The 18882-nt window shown below is 46.7% G+C and overlaps 2 protein-coding genes across 7 annotated transcripts in view; one reads left to right on the forward strand and one right to left on the reverse strand.

Moving 5' to 3' along the window:
- THRB (thyroid hormone receptor beta) overlaps positions 1-18882 on the reverse strand; it is a 387212-nt gene that overhangs the window by 8472 nt on the left and 359858 nt on the right. For all 6 annotated transcript variants that reach the window (XM_060099500.1, XM_060099502.1, XM_060099499.1 and 3 more), the window contains 3 exons: positions 17758-17905; positions 14315-14520; positions 5179-5325 (listed from right to left, as the gene is read on the reverse strand). In XM_060099500.1, the coding sequence (XP_059955483.1) occupies positions 5179-5325; positions 14315-14520; positions 17758-17905 (501 nt within the window). The remainder of the gene's footprint in view (positions 1-5178; positions 5326-14314; positions 14521-17757; positions 17906-18882) is intronic.
- On the forward strand, positions 7902-8267 carry LOC132491301 (ubiquitin-like protein 5). Its single transcript, XM_060100176.1, has one exon. It carries the CDS (start codon positions 7945-7947, stop codon positions 8164-8166), a length of 222 nt encoding a protein of 73 aa, XP_059956159.1. The 5' UTR covers positions 7902-7944; the 3' UTR covers positions 8167-8267.

Raw genomic sequence — 18882 nt, forward strand, 5'->3', positions numbered from 1 at the left:
TTTCATACTCCAGACTGCTCGTAATCTTCACCAACTTTAATCTTGGTCGTTTGCATTATATTCCAGTCACATGTGAAACTGTGCTGGTCACAGGGGTGTCTATTACACCACCAACTGAGACCTGCCTGAATGCACCCCCATTTTGGTCTGGTAACTCTTAACAGTCAACAGCTGACTCCACCGTTTAGCTGGCAACTGCCCTGCTCTGTTTTTTGAAGCAAGTTTGCTCCCTGAATCTCTTAAAAGGCCAAGAGATGTCCCAGCTTTGCTCAGTCACCTAGTGAGCCAGAGATGAGACCAGAATCCAGACCTCCTGGCTCCTAGGTTGTTACTTTCTCCTTAGCACCTCGGGCACCAGAATCACTCCACATGGATCTTTCTGCCAGGGTGGTAACTTCATTTTAAGCTCATTTGGTTGCCCTGGTAATTAGGATTTGTGATAACGTGATAACAACATCAATAATAAACTTAAAAAAAAACTTTGTGAAGAGAAATAATAAAAAATGAGAGTTTGATTTTCTGGAGGGGGAGAATGTTTAAGTGCCATTATCAAAGTAGTTTGAAAGACTATTAGTTAATGGGTGTTTTTGATGAATTGGGCATCGTGCTAAGATTTACATGCATCACCTTGTTTAATGTTCGCAGCAATGCAGTGAGGTAAATATTCTAATTCCAATTTTACTGAAAGGCGTGGAAATTCAGGTGCTGAGAGATCAAGCGACATGCTAGGGAGTCCCATGAGTGTTTGTGGGTGAGGCAAGGGCTGGAAGCCAGCTCTGCCAGAATCCAAGGCCAAGAGAGGAGGAGAGCTTGCTCTCTGAAGGGCTTTGGGTGTGCGTTTCCGTAAACAACGAACATGTAATGACACGTAATTTCTATCTCTTCATTAGAGCAGGTACCAGTTCTCTTTTGGGAAATACACTTGGCAACACTTAACTAGTTCAATTTAAGATATTATGTCAGACTGAAAGTAATACTACTGAATTACCTTTAAAATACGTGATATTTCATATTTTTTACTAACTCAACCTACCCACCTTACTGTTTAATTTCTAATTGCTTTGCTTTCTCTACAGAATAAAAGGCATTTTGTATTTGGTTCTGGAATCCATTCATGTGAATTCTCTCCATCTACTCATTAAAAAACAAATGACTGTGATTTGCTTTTAATTAGGCTCTAATTTGTACTCCTCAGTTACATCCTTAGATTCTTGGCCCTGGGGCCTGGTAGGATACAGGAGACCAGAGCTTAGCTAGATCCTCCACAGGCAAGTGGAAAGTTGGCTGAAGTGGGTGGACACTGGCTTTACTGCTGAGGGCAGCGGTCCTGTCTGCAGCCCCATCACTGTCACCAAGGCCTTGTTAAACACACACTGCTGGCCCTGCCATCTTGGTGTCTGCATTCTCCAGTTCCTAGGTGACGCCCACGCACCTGGTTCAGGGACCCGACTCTTGAGAACCACGGGACATAGAGTAGCAAAGAGAAATGACTCATTAGATAAAACCATTGTTTTCTTTTTTTTAAGCTGTCACAAAGTATGCAGACTTGGGCAGGCCCCATCATCATAGCCAAGTCTGATTATAGATGAAGTAGAAGTTTTCATTTGAAAACTTACGTCTAAGAGTTAAAATTTCAATAAAAGCAGAATAAGGATTTGTCAAGGATCACCAACGGTTTAAAAACTAGGCCAGATGCCTTTTCCTTTAAGAGGGGTTTGCAGGATCCTGCTGAGGCCTGTTTCCACATGTGGGCAAACAATCTCTTAGTCACCTGCCAAAATACTTCCATTGTGAGAACGCTCCAGAAAGGGCCTGCCAGGCAGAGAGGCAGGGGCCTCCCATAGACTCTGCCTGGCTCCTGGGAGAGTGTCACTCGGGTTGATTGGCAGGGATGCCAGTGCCCTGCACTCTAACAAGTGATTCTTATGTGCGCTTTTGGCAGCTCTGCCCGCAGTGACGTCAGATCTTTCGAAGCCCTCGGTTGGCAGGCTGGCATGGATCTTAGCAGAAAACTATTGCGAGTGCGATTTGAACAGCAGATGCGTCAGATTGCCTCTGGCATGAAACTCCTGGTCCCCGAGGCCACCTGGGGTCTCCAGCCCACTCCACAGGTAGCTCAGGGCCTCCACAGTTCATTTCTTTGGAACGTTCTTTGGAACGCCAAAGAGGGTGTCAAAGGGTAAAGGCCCTCAGGAGGCCACAAACACCAGAAATGTACACATCTCTGCTGTCAAAGTAGCCGCCCGCCCACATTTTTTTTCAGTTTGGAGACTACAAAATATCAGGGTTGATAGAGATGAAATCATGACTTTGAAGCAGACGTAAATTCCTAAGGGAAACTTGAAGGGAGAAGCTCGCCACAACTCATGCTTGAAAAGTTGTGTGCTGAGCCCTCAGCCTCGCCAAGGACATAAGTGCACGGTGTGTTTGTGGCTGGTGGTGGCGAAGGCTTCTTTTCTTTCTTTAACTGACATATCTCTCAGAGGCTGGTTTCCATGAGCTTTATATTTTCTGAAAAACATTTTCTGGTGGGTATTCAAAGGGGAACACAGGACTGATAGGCTAGCTCAAGTTGTAGAGCTAGCAAACTCAACGGAGTTTTTTCCAGACACCAGGGACTGAGAAAAGAGGGCACAGCCTGGAGAGAGAGGACCAAGAGAGGTCCAGGGAAACAAACTCAACCCAGTGCACAGAAACAGAAGATGGTACCTGGAGTCAGAGGAAGCCGGTGTCCTCAGCACAGCCGCGAGAGGGTACACACTTTCTAGAGGGCAACTTGGCAACACATATCGAGAGCCCTAAAAGGTGTAGCCAAGGTCCTTAAATTCCACTTCTAGGATTTGCCCTTAGGAAATAGGCAGCTTTGTGAACTGGGCATAGGTACCAGGATGCTCACTGCAGAATATTTATATTAGTGAAAAACTGGATGTGAGCTAAAGATCCTGTAATAGCAGATAACCTAAATTATGGGAGAGCTATTCCTTAGCATACTATGTGGTCATTAAATATTATTTTGTCTAGTGGTTACCAGTCGGGGGGGAGGGGAGGGGGAGATACAACCTATTGAGTATAAGATGGCTCAAGGGTGTATTGTACAACACGGGGAATAGAGCCATATCTTGTAATAACTGTAAATGGAAAGTAGCCTTTAAAAATTGTATACAAATTAAGTAATTAACTGTAGAGTTAAGCAATATTATTTCATGAAAGAACACTTAAATGTTATGTTCTACAGCTGAGGGTAGAAAGTTAAGGCATTAGACACCAGGGTACTGGCAGTGATCTGTTTCTTTATCTTGGTGCTGGTTACGCGGGTGTGTTAGGTCTGTGACAATTCATTGACCCCGCACCCTTATGATATGTGCCCCTTACTCTTTAGTAAAAAGTTTGAAAAGGTAGTTCCCTAAGTAGAACGTTCATTATGGTACAAACTATATTAATATATTCCATATATGTATGTGTGTGTATATATGTACGTGTGTATACACACACAGATTTGAGAAAAGGAACTACGCTTCAAAATGTCAGCAGTTTATCTCCTGGTGGTGTTACCATGAATTGTTGCCTTTATTGTGCTGTGTCGGTCTCCAATGAATACGTATGATTTCTGTAACAGCCTCCAAAACTTTAATAGATGTTAATTTAAAAAAATGGTCAGAGCCATGGAAAAGCACACCAAATACAGATACAAGTCGCAGTTCCTCGTCCAGGGCTCACCGACTCCTCTGGGGTGGGTACGAGTGGTCCCCACTATGGGGCTGCTGGCCGGCCCGCGTGGCACCTGGCCCCCAGCACCCTGCAGCTGGGGGTGAGCAGGAGGCATATACTCTGTCTCAGCGAGGCCTACGACCAGATAGATCCCTGCGTCCCGAAGCCCACTGCTCTGTCCTTCCGGGTATGGCTTCTGTGGAGGCTCAGAAATGGCCACGAGAAGGGTCCCTGTTAGGGTCTGAGGTCTCTCAGGATCCTAGCGGGCTCCCATGACTGCAAACTCAGACGCACGTGAACTGGAGGCCACGGTGGGATGGGATCATTCCAGGTGAGGACACTAAGCCTCCTTCTGGGGGAGACTAGGTTCCCTGGCACTCAGGTAGCTTCCATAAGGGGCCCGGGGCAGGATGTGGCCCTCTCTGATATCTTTCTGGGACCTCTTGGTGGTCTGAAGAGCAACAGATTGGCCCTCGGTGGGGCTTTTTGAAGGGAAAGATTCTCCGGAAAACATAATCAACCCCATTTGATTAAAAAAAAAAAAAAAGAAGGTTAGAGACAGAATGGTAATATAATAGATAAAAGAACAGCAAAATTAACAGCTGAAATTTATGGAACATTTATGACCCAGGCACTACCCATAAATTACCCCATTGAAGCCTCCTAATAGTTCTAAGAGGTAGATCTTACTATGACTCCTATTTTAAAGATGAGATAACCAAGGTTTGAAGACATCTGATAACTAATCCAGGATGCTTGCCCCTGCAGAGCCCGTGTCCTCAGCTCCCACATGGTAGGACGGCTACAGTTGGGATGAAGTGTCCCGAGGAAAGTCTATGAGCTCTGGTGGGTGAGCTCTTCAGTGTGCCCTGAAGGTGGGGCAAGAAAGGGTGAGCTTCTAAGAGGGAAGACTTAAGGAGATTTTAAGATCCTTGCTCTGTAAGGGTCATTTCACCTGTCCTTGAGGATGAAGAAACCACCACACAGCCATCTTGCTGGATACGTAGTGGAAATAATACAGATGGAGACTCAAAAGAACCAGGGCCTCACTTTGAGTGGGTGAAATTCATCTCTTTGATCTTAATTTTCCCCATCTGTGAAATGGGGTTAATTAGAGCTATCCTGCTGATCTGTTAGCAGGACTGGATTTAACGTGGCAAACCTGGGCGTGGCAACCAGGACATCACAGGTGCTGACTGATGGAGTGATGGCTGTCATGTTTTCCTGCGCCTGGAGCCAGGCGGGTCGAGAGGCTCTTTGTCGACCTCATGTGGACAAGCTAATGGATGACGACCCAACAGAGAAGGTGGGGAGGCGCACGAAACAGTGCATTGCCATTCTGTACTGCCGTGGCTTTCAGATGGCTAAGCCCCGACTAATTAGTATTAAATTACACGTCGTAGTCAGTATTCCTGGAGATCGAGGAAACTATAATGAAAAAGAACGAAGAAGGAAAAGCAATCTGCTCACCTCACAAAACATAGGCAACTTTTTGGCAAAATCCACCACTCTGGTAATTGCTGGTGTGATGATTTTTGTAAAATGGCTGAAGGCTTCCAAGTCGACCTTTCCACCTTCTGGGGCGTTTACTATTGGTGCTTGTCCAATGTCTTCTGGCTGAGGAGATGAGACAAGGAAAATTTAAATGAAGACATTGAAGGGATCACGGATCACGGTTCTCACGTGGCAGAAAATCTCTTCTGAACTGACGTGCTGTACAGTTTCCGCATCTTTTATTAACAGACCCTGCAGTTTTCACGTCCCTTAGTTCTCTGAGCAAAGATGCCTATCTTGGCCATTGCTTTCAAAGGCCCCCAGTGATCACGGTCACAGGATTGTTGCTGCAGAGAGAAAGAGAAAGTGAGAGAGAGAGAAAGAGGGAGAGAAGGAGGAGCAGCAGGAATTTGGGTTCTGCTTCTGAGTGCACAGAGGTGACCTATGTTCTGGGGGCTCTAGGTGCCGTTTTCAGAGCACGGCACACTCTGGAGGGTGCCTTTCTGTGGGAGGTGGGCACGGCGTGGGCAAGGATGGGGAGCCCTGGCCAACAGCACCCGGGGGCTTCGTTCTTGCTTCTGATGCCTTTTGCCTGGCTCGAGCCCTCCACACGCCAGCTGGAGGAGGCCTCCGCCGGCTGGGGGAAGCCATCTGCTTTGGGTCGCCTTCAGGGACTGGGCTGTGTACGCTGGGCAAACTGGAGGGCAGAGTGGCGAGTTTACTAGTACGACTTCTTTGCCCTTGTTCGCAACCATCCACCACCTCGCTGCTCACAGGGTGGGTGTCAGCAGCTTGGGTGTCATCTGGAGACTTGTTGGAAATGCAGAATCCCAGCCCCCTCCCCAGACCTACTGGTGCAGAAGCATCACGCACGCAAGCCCTTAGGTGCTGTGCACACGCCAGGCCCCCATGTCCACTGGGGCCTTCTAGCTCCTTGGCCTACTGTCCAGTGACTGCCATGCTGTGGCCTCTCCACTATCTGCTGTTGTCAGTAGTGCTCCCTGCCAGGGACAGTCCTCCTGGTCACCCTTACTGGTCCTTGTGATGACAAAGACCGCCTCAGGGGTTCTCACCCAATTCCCGACAGGCAGGTGGGCAAAGGAGCACCCAGGGAGGTTAAAGACGGTCCCCTGAGGCCAGGACTGATTTCTGGTCTCCCAGGAAGTTGTGATGGGATCAGAGGATCCTACCCTGCCTGACGGTGACCCTCTTTGCCTAGAGTCACGGTGCACATGCAGGAACCAGGCAGCAGGGTGGGAGGCGCGGGAAGTGGGGCAGAGAGGGCAGCGGGTACTGGCTCTGTGAGCCTGCTGAGCCATCACCGCTGAATGGCTGGTGAGCGCACCGCTGGTGACAAGACCGTGGTCTGCCTCCAAGGTCCCCAGACTTTCCTGTGCATCAGAATGACCCCCAGACTTTCCAATTTAGTAGGTCTCTGTTAGAGAATCTGGGTTCCTAACAACTTCCCAGGGCACCGATGCTTCTGGTCTGAGCCCACACTTTGAGAACCACTGGGCTAGCACTGAGAAATCCACTTCCCATTTTTCTTCCCCAATCTCCCCTGTTACTGCTCACGTCTAAGTTTTAGCAGGAAGAAAAGCAAGGATGATTCTTTCACTCTCTTGTTGCCAGGGCACCAGGGTCAATAGGAACAGCCCAGGCCCTCCAAAGTGTGGTCAAAGTTGTGGGTACAGCCTGGGGAAGGATTTTTAAATCTATTACATAACAAATGCTGGCAGCATTGACCTTTTTGGAATTATCCAGGAGGTTCTTCTGTTTATTTTATTTTACTTTTTTTATTGTTTGTTTTGGGGGCAGTGATTGGATGGGAAAGAAAGCTGGTTTCTGTCTTGTTTCAGAATCAATGACGATATTTTGGGGCAACTGCTGGCATGGCAAAGCCTAGGAAGGCTACTGGTTCTCCGCTTGCAGACAGAATTGATGGAATAATCACATGTACAGCTTCTCTCTCTCTCTCTCTCTCTCTCTCTCTCTCTCTGTCTCTCTTTCTCACATAGACTGAGCTAAGGGAAAAGGTACACAGAAAGTCTGGACGTGATTCTGATACACAGTGAAGTTTGATCACTGCTACTTCCGGCATCCTTCAGACCTCCTTGCTGGTCTTTCTAATCCCTGCCACCCCGAAATGCGGCCTGTCTCACCTGCGTGTCTACTTTACAGCTCTCTTATGAAAATCAACTGATAAAAGGAACATGGTCACACATTAAAAAGGTAGGGAGGTGTACACACACACACACATAGGGTGAACTTTTTAAGAAATAAAAATATTTTAAAAAAAGAAAAGAAATAAAAATATTTTAATAACATAATTTTGGCCTGGAATGGTCTTCAGTGGCTTACTATGGATGTTAATAATTTCCATTTAATCTGTGAGTCTGTGGGGCATTTGAATCACCGTCTGTGATACCTCTAAAGGTTTGAAAAATAGGAGGGAAATTATACAAGGAAATATGACAATTTTAACTAAAATTAAATGCCCAAATGTAACAACCTTACAAGCTTTCCTGTTGATAAATATCAGAGTAGGAAAAAAATTTACTTTTAAGCCTTTGGGTATTTAATGGAAAATACAATTGCTAGAAGTAAAACCACATACAAAGTAAAAGCCTTCTATTACATTATTAAGCTTTATATCCGTAATAGGTCTTGGATACTAGAAAAAAACATATAGGAGCTTGGTGTGGCGTCTTCTGGTTCCAGGAGATTCGAGCTCCAGCCAGGATGATCGAGGTTGTTTGCAACGACCGTCTGGGGAAGAAGGTCTGCGTTAAATGCAATACTGATGACACCATCGGGGACCTTAAGAAGCTGCTTGCAGCCCAAACTGGCACCCGTTGGAACAAGATCGTATTGAAGAAGTGGTACACGATTTTTAAGGACCACGTATCTCTGGGGGACTATGAAATCCATGATGGGATGAACCTGGAGCTTTATTACCAATAGAGCAGAATTCCTTCTCCCTGTCCTTCCCTCTTCCCCCACCCTCGCCCCCCACACTAATATGGATGCTTGTTTTTGAAAACTCATGTTAATAAAAACTTAGAGGCTGAAAAAAAACCCCATATATATGAATTGACCCAAGTTAACACATCAGGAATACAATTAAAGTTGAGCTTGTTTGTGACTTCCCTCAAGATTTTTTACCCATAAGGACAACACATTATTTGCTAAAATATTTGGAAGATGTTAAAAATAGAGTACAAATATTTGGCACAATTGAATCTACTGGATAGCTTCTTACAGCTAGTAACCTATAGTTCACTCCCTGAACACGTGTGCTCACACACACTTGTGTTTATGCAAATGAGATCAAACTCGGAGACTGAGGATAGGTGAGGCTTGCAGGCTCACCACTGGGGACTGTGGGGAAGCCTGCTTTTTGCCTCTGTGGATCAAAGTGCTTGAGCTGCTCAAAGGGGTCGGCAGGGGGCCCTAACGGACCTCCGGAGCCTGCCCTGCCTACCTCTTCCCGTCTCTGCCACAACTTGCTTCCTGCTTTTCCATCTCGGGGCGGCCTTCCTTCTGCACTTGTGCTTCCTTCTAAGTCCTCACTTCTGTCTCATCTCTGCCAATTCCAAATCCCACCCACTTCCAATTCTATCTTCTCCTCGAAGCCCTCTCAGATGGCCTCAGTGGGAAATGATTCTACCTCATTTGAATACACCTGGTGGCCCATGTAACCACTCATCTGGCATCTAGGCACTTACTACTATTACTTTTATTGTAGTTATGCGGGTACACATCTAAGATATGAACTTCTCAAGGTGGGGGGATATGCCTTGAGTATCTTTGTCTACTGTGTAGACGGCACTGGGCCAAATGGTGGAGGATTGAGGGAGTGAACAAACCTGTGTTTATACATGCACTCAAGCAATGTTTGTTGAGCAACTACTATGGGGTCAGGCCTTGTTCGAGATGCTGAGGCGACAGCAATGAAGAATGTATCCTCAAGGAACCTTCATACAGTGAAGGAAGACAGACAATAAATGAAAAGGATACTCTCATGGAAGAATTTTAGTTTGTGATAAGACTGGAGATGACCTAATAATACATGGGGCTCAGGAGGTAGGGTGGTCAGCCAGGCCCCTTTGAGAAGTGATGTGTGAGCTTTAACTTGCAGAATGTCAAGAAGGCAGCCTTCCACAGATGCAGAGGACATTTTAGGCAGAGGGCAAACCCAGTGCAAAGTCCCAAGGTCAGAAAGGAGGCCCGTGTGGTTAGGCCCAGAGGTGGCATGAGATAAAGGATGGAAGGCCGGCAAGGGTCCCATCGTGACGGGCCTTCAGGGCCATGGAGGGGAGATGGGCAAATATTAAATGCCATGGGGCACCGCTGAAGGGCTTTAAACAGGGGAGCAGCATGACGAAATTTATGGGTCTGTGTGGAGAAGGGATGTGGTTGCCAAGGAAGAGGCGGGAGAACAGCAGCAGTGGTTTGGGCAGGAGACGAAGTGGGCTGGACCACGGGGGCAGCAGGAGAGATGGAGAAAAGTGGGACTTGGAGACATATCTAGGGAGCCCAGGGCAGGGGTTTCTGATGGACTGGAGATGGGGTGAAGGTCAATAAGGAATCCAGCACATACCCTCTGGGGCAGTGGAGGGGGGACCTACAGAAGGAGAGGTTCAGGGGTGTGTGCAGGTGTGGGCTTCAACCCTAGCTCAGCACTAGAGGTGGCTGGTATGACAAATCGAGACGAACTGGGGCTTCGTGCTCTGACTGTTGCATCAGAGTTGTTCAAGGTGAGTAGGAAGTGCTACCGGTTGACCCCTTTGCAAGTGGCTGTCTCAGAGCTGAGGGCTTCTTGGCTGGGGTCTCTGGCACATGCAGAGGGGATGGGGCCAGACGGGACTACGGGACTCTTCTCTCCCTCTGAGTGATCACAGTGTGTCTCCCCGCACCTTTGTGATGGGGAACAAATGGTAATGAGAGGTCCCTGGGCCTTGGGCCTTCTCCTGGGATGAGCAGGGACAGGATGGTACGGGTGGCGGTGCAGGAATGATGCACATTGTAAGTCTGTAGGAGGTTGTTAACGACATGCCAAGTACTTATATCTATTACTTTTACACCACTGATAAGGGCATAAAGGCAACCGAGACTTAGAGATGGGAAGTAACTTACCCAAAGTCACATAATTAAAAAGCAACAGAGGCAAGCAACAAACTCAGGCTGTCTGGTTCCAATTTCTATGCACATAACTACTAGACTATGCTGCCTTCTCCTGATGTAATTATAATCATTTTGGGTGACAGAAGCCTTCTTGGCTTGATTGCACTTGTTTTGTGACCACACGTGGTCAAATCACCCATCCTGCATCACCCTTCTGCTTATGCCCCTTTTCTGAGGCTATTATTGAGAATTTGTGTCATCAGACAGTAGCTCTGCCAGGGGAAACGTAGGGCAGGCCCACCCTGGTTCTGATGGTCACATTTTATACCTGGTGGGAAATCCACCCAAAGCCATACCTTTGCATGTGACCTAAGGGAGCAGAGTAACAATGAGACAGGCTGGGACCTGGGACCTGGGACCTGGGACCTGGGACCCTTTGCTGCAGGGCTTGCACCGGGACAAAGGTCTCCTCCCGCAAGAAGATACAAAGAAACTATAAGGGACTAAAAATAGCTGCGTGCGTGTGCAGTTGGGGCAAATTATGGACAAGACGACACAAAAAGACCAAAAAAAAAAAACCCCCACCTGCCACTTCTGAAGAGCCGGGAGCAAAAGCACAGTACTGGGCATGCTCCCTGCACTCAGCACCACCAAGGGGTGGGCAGACCACCTAGGACATCCCTCTGGCCCCACCCCTGGCCCCACCTCTCCCCTCACCCCATATAAGGAACCAGATCGCCCCCCGACTCCCCTCAGGGAGCTAGCAAGGGCAACTACTACTTGTTCTTGCTCCCCCCTTCTGCAGCAGGGACCCCAATAAAGCCTTGCCTGGATTCCTCATCTGGCCTCTGATCAATTTCTATTGATTAGGGAGTCCAAGAACTCTGGCGGGTGAAAACAACACAGTGTTCAACAGACAATACTGTCGCTGTATGGAGTTTACTCCAATCCAATGTCTTCCACATCTGGGAGTGCAGATGTGAGCTGCCTTGGTGGAGAGACTGCTTTCCCTTGTTCACCACCACCGGCCTCTTGCCCCCCTCTCAGTCCACATCTACTTTTCATCATCACTGCCACCACACAGGAATTGGCACTTCTGCACCATCAGAGATTTGAGTGGATTGGAGAATGACTTAAATATTCTTGGAAGTAGTTTTAAAGAGTGGCTTTAGAATTACTGTGAAAATCTGCATGGCTTTTGCAAAAGTTCCTTACTTGCCAAGGACTCATTTTCACAGGCGTATCAATTTGAAACCCCGGTCCAACCACCCATCTCTGTTTATGACTTGAGTCCTGGTCTTAGGGTAAAAAACGATGAAGAAGCTCCTTTTGGGAAGTAAGTTACTTACCCATTCCAGATAAATGAATACTTCTAGCTTTTATGACAATGTATAATTTTTAATCCCTTATGACATTGCCACACTATTATTAACATAATAGGCCTCCTCCAGTTCTTTTCCAGAACAAGATGGGCAATCATCACATAAAAATAAATGAAATAATATACGTAGCAGTGTTGTAAGTAAAAAAAGTGGTATTGGCCACACAAGAAATGCAAATCTGAACGTGCAGAAGCCAGTTCAGGACATGGATACTATGTAGCAAAGCTGTCTTTAATGAAGGATTCTTTTTTGTTTTGTTTTGTTTTAGAGGTTTTTTTGATGTGGACCATTTTTAAAGACTTTATTGAATTGGTTACAATATTGTTTCTGTTTTATGTTTTGGTGTTTTGGCCGGGCGGGGGGGGCGGGCATGTGGGATCTTAGCTCCCCAACGGGAGGCATGTGGGATCTTAGCTCCCTGACCAGGGATTGAACCCATACCCCCTGCTTTGGAAGGTGAAGTCTTAACAACTGGACTACCAGGAAAGTCCCTAATGAAGGATTCTTAATGTCCTTGCAGGAATAATTCACCCCTCAAAAGCATGAACTTTTTATCCTGAGCATAAATAGTGAGAGTCACCCTGCTGCAGGGGATGTGCATAAATGTGTCAAGTGGCTAAGACACAGGGCTTAGTTGTGCTGTTTCTGAGGATGGGCCCATGGAACTGGATGGTTTGTTACACAGATATTTACTGGGCTCTATTCTGGTTATCTACTGCTGTGTAACACACTTCCCCAAAACTTAGTGGCTGAAAACAACAAATTTTCACTATCTCTCAGAGTTCTGTGGATTGATGGGCTCAGCTGGGTGGTTCTCACTTGGGGTCCCTCATGAAATGGCAGCAGAGTCTGGTGTCACCTGCAGGCTTTCTTACTCATATTTCTGGTGCCTGGGCTGGTTGGGAATCTCTCCAAATGGCTGTCTTGAGCTTCCTCACAGCATGGTGGTCTCAAGGTAGTTGGACTTTTTTTTACATGGCAGTTGGCTTCCCTCAGAGAGACCAGATGGCGTCCCTCTCCAACATAACCAGTGCGGAACCGCAAGCCTTCTTATAACTCAGCCTTAGAAGTCACTCTGCCCAAATCCATTGCTTCAAGGAATCACAGCCCAGCCCAGCCTCAAGGGAAGAGAGGAATACACTCCACCTCTCCATGGGAGAGAATGGGCCGTAAAGACAGGGAGGAAAGAATTTATTGGCAGTCACCTTGGTGAAAAGATACCACACGTTTCAACCACGTTGCATAGTGTGGTGGTTAAGAGCATGGATCCTGGAGCTGGGCTGTGTCCATCACCACTGCTTACTAGCTGGGGGATTGAGGGTAAATCTCCTTAACTTCTTTGTCTCCGTTTGTAAAATGGAGATGTTAACCACATCTACCTACATAGGTTGGTTGACATAGGGAGTTAATATCTGGAAAGCACTTACACTGGTACCTGTCATTTGGCCAGGGCCATCCAAGTGTCTCCTAACTTAACTGTTAGTGGCTGCCATCAACAAAGTGTGTTAGAAGCTGCTTGTTAACAACAGTGAAGGTAATTATTGGAGGGCAGGTGGATTATGGGTAAGCTTTTCTTTCCAAAAATTTCCTTTAAGGTTGTTGTTATACCGTCTTCATGAAACAAACCAAACCAAACCAAACAAAAAACTAGCCCATTATAGTGGTGATGTTGAGGCGTGAAGACAATGATAGCACTGTATCTCCTTGTTCAGATGAGGAGTGCCCTCACCTACCCGGGAGATACAAACAGACCCACAGAATATCCGATGCTGGGACTGAGTGAGGTCCTCATAAAGCTTCGTGTCATAAACTAAGAGCTGGGTCAGTCTCCGAGACGGCCAAACACCAGCTGGTGGTGGGATGGGTAGTCCATCTGGGAACTTGGGACAACAGACGTGAGTTGGCCTTTGAGCCTGGCCCAGCCACTTTCTGGCATTGTGATCTTCGGGCGAGACACTGAAGGCTTGGTTTGTGTACCTATAAAATGGGGATAGTGATTCCAGCCTACCTACCCCAAAGCGTTGTGAAGTCCAAAGAAGAAATAGAAGGAAGGACTTTCACGATGGTTAGTTTTTATAAAAACAGCAAACATTGATATTCCAAGGGTCTGGAAAGGCCTGTTTTTCTTTACACTCCCCTCCCCCATCCCTTCTCCTCATTCCCATTGTCCTCCTGGACACGAGATAATTTATTTTAAACTCAACATTTTGACTTCTGTTGGCATAAAAATACGTTTGAGATATGAGTCACTTCATTCTAGGGGTGATTCTAAAGGGGATATTTTGTGGTGAGTTTAGGGGACTAGGTATGTAGATAAATGGGCATCTGAAGGAAGAAATAGGTATAAAAAGGGAAAGCTAGCAGGTAAAGAATTTTGCTAATTCGTTGATCCAGGGCTGCCCTTACAGCAAAAGCAAAGAGATAAGTGCATTCGAATTCAGTGACTCACAGGCAGGAGAAGGTCAGACAGACCTGGGTTTATATCCCCGCTCTGCACTCCACTCCAGTCAATCAGATGCAGCGAGGACACCAGCATCCCGGATTCTGAGGACCAAACGGATCGCGCAGAGGTGGACGTGGAAGCGGAAGGGGCGGGGCCTTACCAGGAACTTCCGCTTCTGTTTCCAGTGGCTGCCTTGGGCGTTGGTGGCCACGTGGGCCTCGGTGACGGTCTTGATGAGCTCCCACTCCTGGTCGGTGGGCTCGGGCTTGTGACCGATGGATCTCTGCAGCTCCTCTCGCCGCCTTTTCTCCCGGTTCTCCTCGATCAGCTTCCTCTTGGCCAGACGCTTGCTGTCGTCCAGGACCACTGGGGGCGGGGAGGGACACAGAACAGACACTCTCCAGACACCTGGCAGACCCGTGGGGGCTCGGGCCGGTGCATAGCCCGCTCAGGGGGCCTGCGGGGGTCACCCTGGGCCATTTCTCCCTTGGCAGCAAACTGCTATGGACGAGCCATCTTCCACCACTAGCCCCAGCACCAAACTCCTGACGCCTAGCCAGCTTTCTAGAACAAAGATGGGGGCAGGTGGGGGGGATGGGGGCTGGACACTGGGCATCTCAGCCCCGCAGAGGGGGGGCCCCCTAGATAAGAATGAACCAGAGACAGGTAAAGCCCATCCTACCTATAGGTTCACAGGTGTGTCTGTCTAGCCAATCATCTGAATTCACTCTTAGGGTTTCTGTTCCTTCCCTCCGCCCCCCAAATGGCTCTTACTAAGAAGAACTGCAGGTTCAAAAAGTTCTTGAGCAGTAAGCAGAGGCTGGCGATCCCTTCCTCAAAGGAAAAAGGAGTCTAACTCTTCAATCGTTTCCTGAAGGCTGATTGGAGTATGGCGGCGCCTAGCTCAGGCCTCACAGCCACTCACTTTGCATCTCTCTACCTGGTCAACCCTCAAAGGTGATTAAAGAGCCCAGGCTTTGGAATCTAGAAAGACTCGGGTTTGAATCCCTATACTACCACATTCTAGCTGTGTGACCTTTGGCAGGTTACTGAGGCTCTCTGAGCTTTTATTTCTAATCATATAAAATCCGATCAAGGGACTTCCCTGGCGGTCTAGTGGTTAAGACTTCTCTTTCCAATGCAGGGGTTGCGGGTTCCATCCCTGGTTGGGGAGCTAAGATCCCACATGCCTCGCGGCCAAAAATCCAAAACATAAAACAGAAGCAATATTGTAACAAATTCAATAAAGACTGTAAAAATGATCTACATCAAAAAGTCTTTAAAAAAATCGGATCAGTAATACCTACTTTGAAGGGTGTCAGTGTGACAATGCACTACACATGCTCAGGAAGTAGAGCCATGACTTTTATCATTTATGCAAAAGGGAAATAAGAAGGGCAGGTAACAAGAAACCTATATTTCTGTGGTTAATTTCCAAAATGAAACCATTTCACCAGACTCTCAGTGGCTCTCAGTGGCATGGAAAGACTCAGGTTTCGTACTACAGAGTCAAAGGGTTTTACCACTGGAGGGTCCTCAGCTCTTATCTAGTGCAACTCCCTCCTTCACAGAGGAGAAAGGAGATCATGACTTCCTTAAAGTCACACAGCAAGTTCATGGCAGAGCCAAGGCAAGACCCAGGACCCCTGACTGTGGTCCTACAATATCACTGTCCTAGGGCCATTCTTGAGGAAACCGTGGCCTGGTAGGGAAAGAAAAAAAAGCAAACGTAGCAGAGGAAAAGAACCAGAAGTGCCTGGCAAATCCACAAACAGAAGAATGAAACCCCAATCATGGAGATGTGATTAGATCATCAGAGTCAGGGGAGCACTTAGACATGTGGGCAGGATGGGTGAGCCCTGTGAAGTCATCATGATTCACTCCTTAAGGGAGACGAGGAATGGGCTACACTCATAACCTCACTCCCCAAATGCTTCCCTGGTGCCAGGGATCGTGGCATTGGATGTGCGTTATCTAATTTATTCCTGAAAACCACCTGTGGGCCTGGCGATAACTTCACACAAGGAAACCGGAAGTTAAGTCCGATGGGCACACAGCTAGTAAGTGGCAGGCCTGGGACTCCAACAGCTTTTCTGATTATAAAACCTGAGCTCTTGTAATGCTTCACAAGCACGCACGGTGCACTCAAATTTCCACCCAGGGTAGATCAACACTGAGTTTTTAAACTTCATCAACATTCATATCTTTAACTTCTTAATAAAACAGTTCAATGGACATTCAACAGGTCACTCATTTCCATAGAACCTTAGCAGGCATTTTGTTGGCAACTGCTAATAGCCTTTGAAAGATCAAGACAAAGAACTCAGCCAGAGGTGAAGGATTAAACCAGGGTTTCCAGCCTCATGCCCAGACACAACCCTCCTCTCTTTTTTTTTTTTTAAAAAGATTCCTCTTTCTGTCTTCTTCTTTTTTTTTTTTTTTTTTTTTTTGTGGTATGCCGGCCTCTCACTGTCGTGGCCTCTCCCGTTGCGGAGCACAGGCTCCAGACGCGCAGGCTCAGCGGCCATGGCTCATGGGCCCAGCCGCGCCGCGGCATGTGGGATCTTCCCGGACCGGGGCACAAACCCGTGTCCCCTGCATTGGCAGGCAGACTCTCAACCAGTGCACCACCAGGGAAGCCCCTTTCTGTCTTCTTTAATGGGCAAACCAGGACGTTCCAGAGATTTTTTGTTGTCGTTCTAGCTGAGAGAACCCTGTTTATCGCATAAATGTAGCTGTGACTATTTCCTCTTCACAAGGAAAAATCCTCATTGCATTCTTTTTTCTTTCCTTTTTTCTTTTCTTTTTTTACTTTAAACTGAAAGTTGGACTCCTTCATTGATGTGCAAAAAAATTTATGCCAGTGGAAACCAGACACCCTGATGCCTGGCAAAAGGGAGGCCACATGTTGTGAGTGACACGATTCTTATTTCATAATTAGATTAATTAAAGTGACTGGTGTAAATCCCTTGCACAGTGTGGGGAGAAGAGACCCCAATGGCTAATCTCACCACCATATGCTGTGGCACTTTGAAAACTGGGTAGGATGACTTCAGCTTGGAATGTTTTTGTGGCTAAAAATATAACAAAAAAACCAACTGCAGAATGAGTCATGCAATAGCACTCAAGTTCACATTCTTTAGAAATTTCTGTACACGATGTTTTCTACCAGTGCCCTGACTCCAAAAATGTCCACAAAATAAATTCCTATCTCTGCTTTTGAAAAAATATGAGTCCTTGTGCTTCTCACCACATGAATGTTGTGTGGAAAATTACACTTTATCGAGGTGGAAGGACAAGACCTCTCATCTGTAACTTCTGTGCAGACAGAGTACTGCTGACTGTCCTGCAAGCATGATGGGGACGATTTAACCTCTGTCCCTCACCCATCACCTGGATGCCTTCAGAGTCAGGAGTTGATGGGGAGGGTAGGATGGAAACGGCCCAGCTATGGCTGGGAGTGAGGGTCCCTGAGAATGCTGCATGCTCTCCCTCTGTGCACATGCGTTCCTGCTTTCTTTCCTGCCTGGGTGATTTCCTTGAGCCAACCTTTTCCCCACTCAACACTCCTTGAATATGAAGCAAAGGAAGAAGGTTACTTACAATCTGTTGCCATGCCAACGTAGATGCATTTTTTAAAGCGACATTCCTGGCACTGATTTCTTGTAACTTTGTCTATGACACATTTTCCTTCATATTTACAGGAATAGGATGGATGGAGATTTTTCTGAATGGTTCTTCTAAAGAAACCCTACATGAAAAAGAAAGACCCAAGACAACCATTTCATATTTTCTAGAAATAAGTGACTCCAGCATTTTGTATCTTCCTGACTGTGATGAATGGTTTTAGACCTTACCACTGTACGGGCCTATAGTTCTACCTATTCAAATATAGGGCAGTTGGCCCAAAGTGAATCTAAATAATTCTAAATCTGAGGGAGATGTCAGAGGCTATGGAGTCTCTTCTTATCTTTTTGGCATTTACTCAAGGCTAATGGGAAAATCTCATGTTCGCGTTTATGTTTTCTAAATGATGAGTCATATAAATAAATTATATTCTTTCATGCCATAATTGTGTTGCTAAATGAAGCTCTGAAGAGGTTTGGTACACTTTATAATGGAGAAATAAGAGCTGGATACTTGTGATGCTTTATGAATTAATTAATTTAATCATTTAGTATTTAAAGGGATGCATTAATTGCCTTTAGAGATTTGGTTTAATTCTGGTTTTCGACCCTTGAGATGGCCATGACCAGTTCAGATAGCCCTTGAAACAACAGTCCTTGGGGAGGAGAAAATTCCAAGTTCTTTACTAAATTTTTCCCATAGCTCATGGCACTGGAGTTTTCCTTTCCTAGCACCCTTTCTCTCCAATATCTGTAGACATGCGCCCTAAAGTTCAATGTTTCTTCTTCTCTCAAGGCATGGGAGAGGGCCACCTGAGAATACAATGCAGTTCCAGGCTTTGGTGACTTACATAACATCCTCAGGGCTGTGTCATATGAGAACCTTTCTGGACATGACACTCAAGTCTGGTAGGAATTTATAATGGCGGAAAGCATGTATTGTGAGGGGCGCGTTGCCAAGCGCCGCAGACAAGTGCCATGGCCTCTGCCTCTCCCACAACCTTCTGAGGTCAGTATTCTTAATATCTCCTCTGTGGGGATTAAAAAACTAAGCCTTAGACAGGTTAAATCACTTGCCCCGAATCACATGGCAAGTACATAC

The sequence above is a fragment of the Mesoplodon densirostris genome, chromosome 5 (genome assembly GCF_025265405.1).
Source record: "Mesoplodon densirostris isolate mMesDen1 chromosome 5, mMesDen1 primary haplotype, whole genome shotgun sequence".
In the NCBI taxonomy this organism is placed as follows: domain Eukaryota; kingdom Metazoa; phylum Chordata; class Mammalia; order Artiodactyla; family Ziphiidae; genus Mesoplodon; species Mesoplodon densirostris.

Excerpts from the sequence above, each read along its gene's own strand:
- LOC132491301 (XM_060100176.1), top strand. The coding sequence starts at position 7,945 with ATGATCGAGGTTGTTTGCAACGACCGTCTGGGGAAGAAGGTCTGCGTT.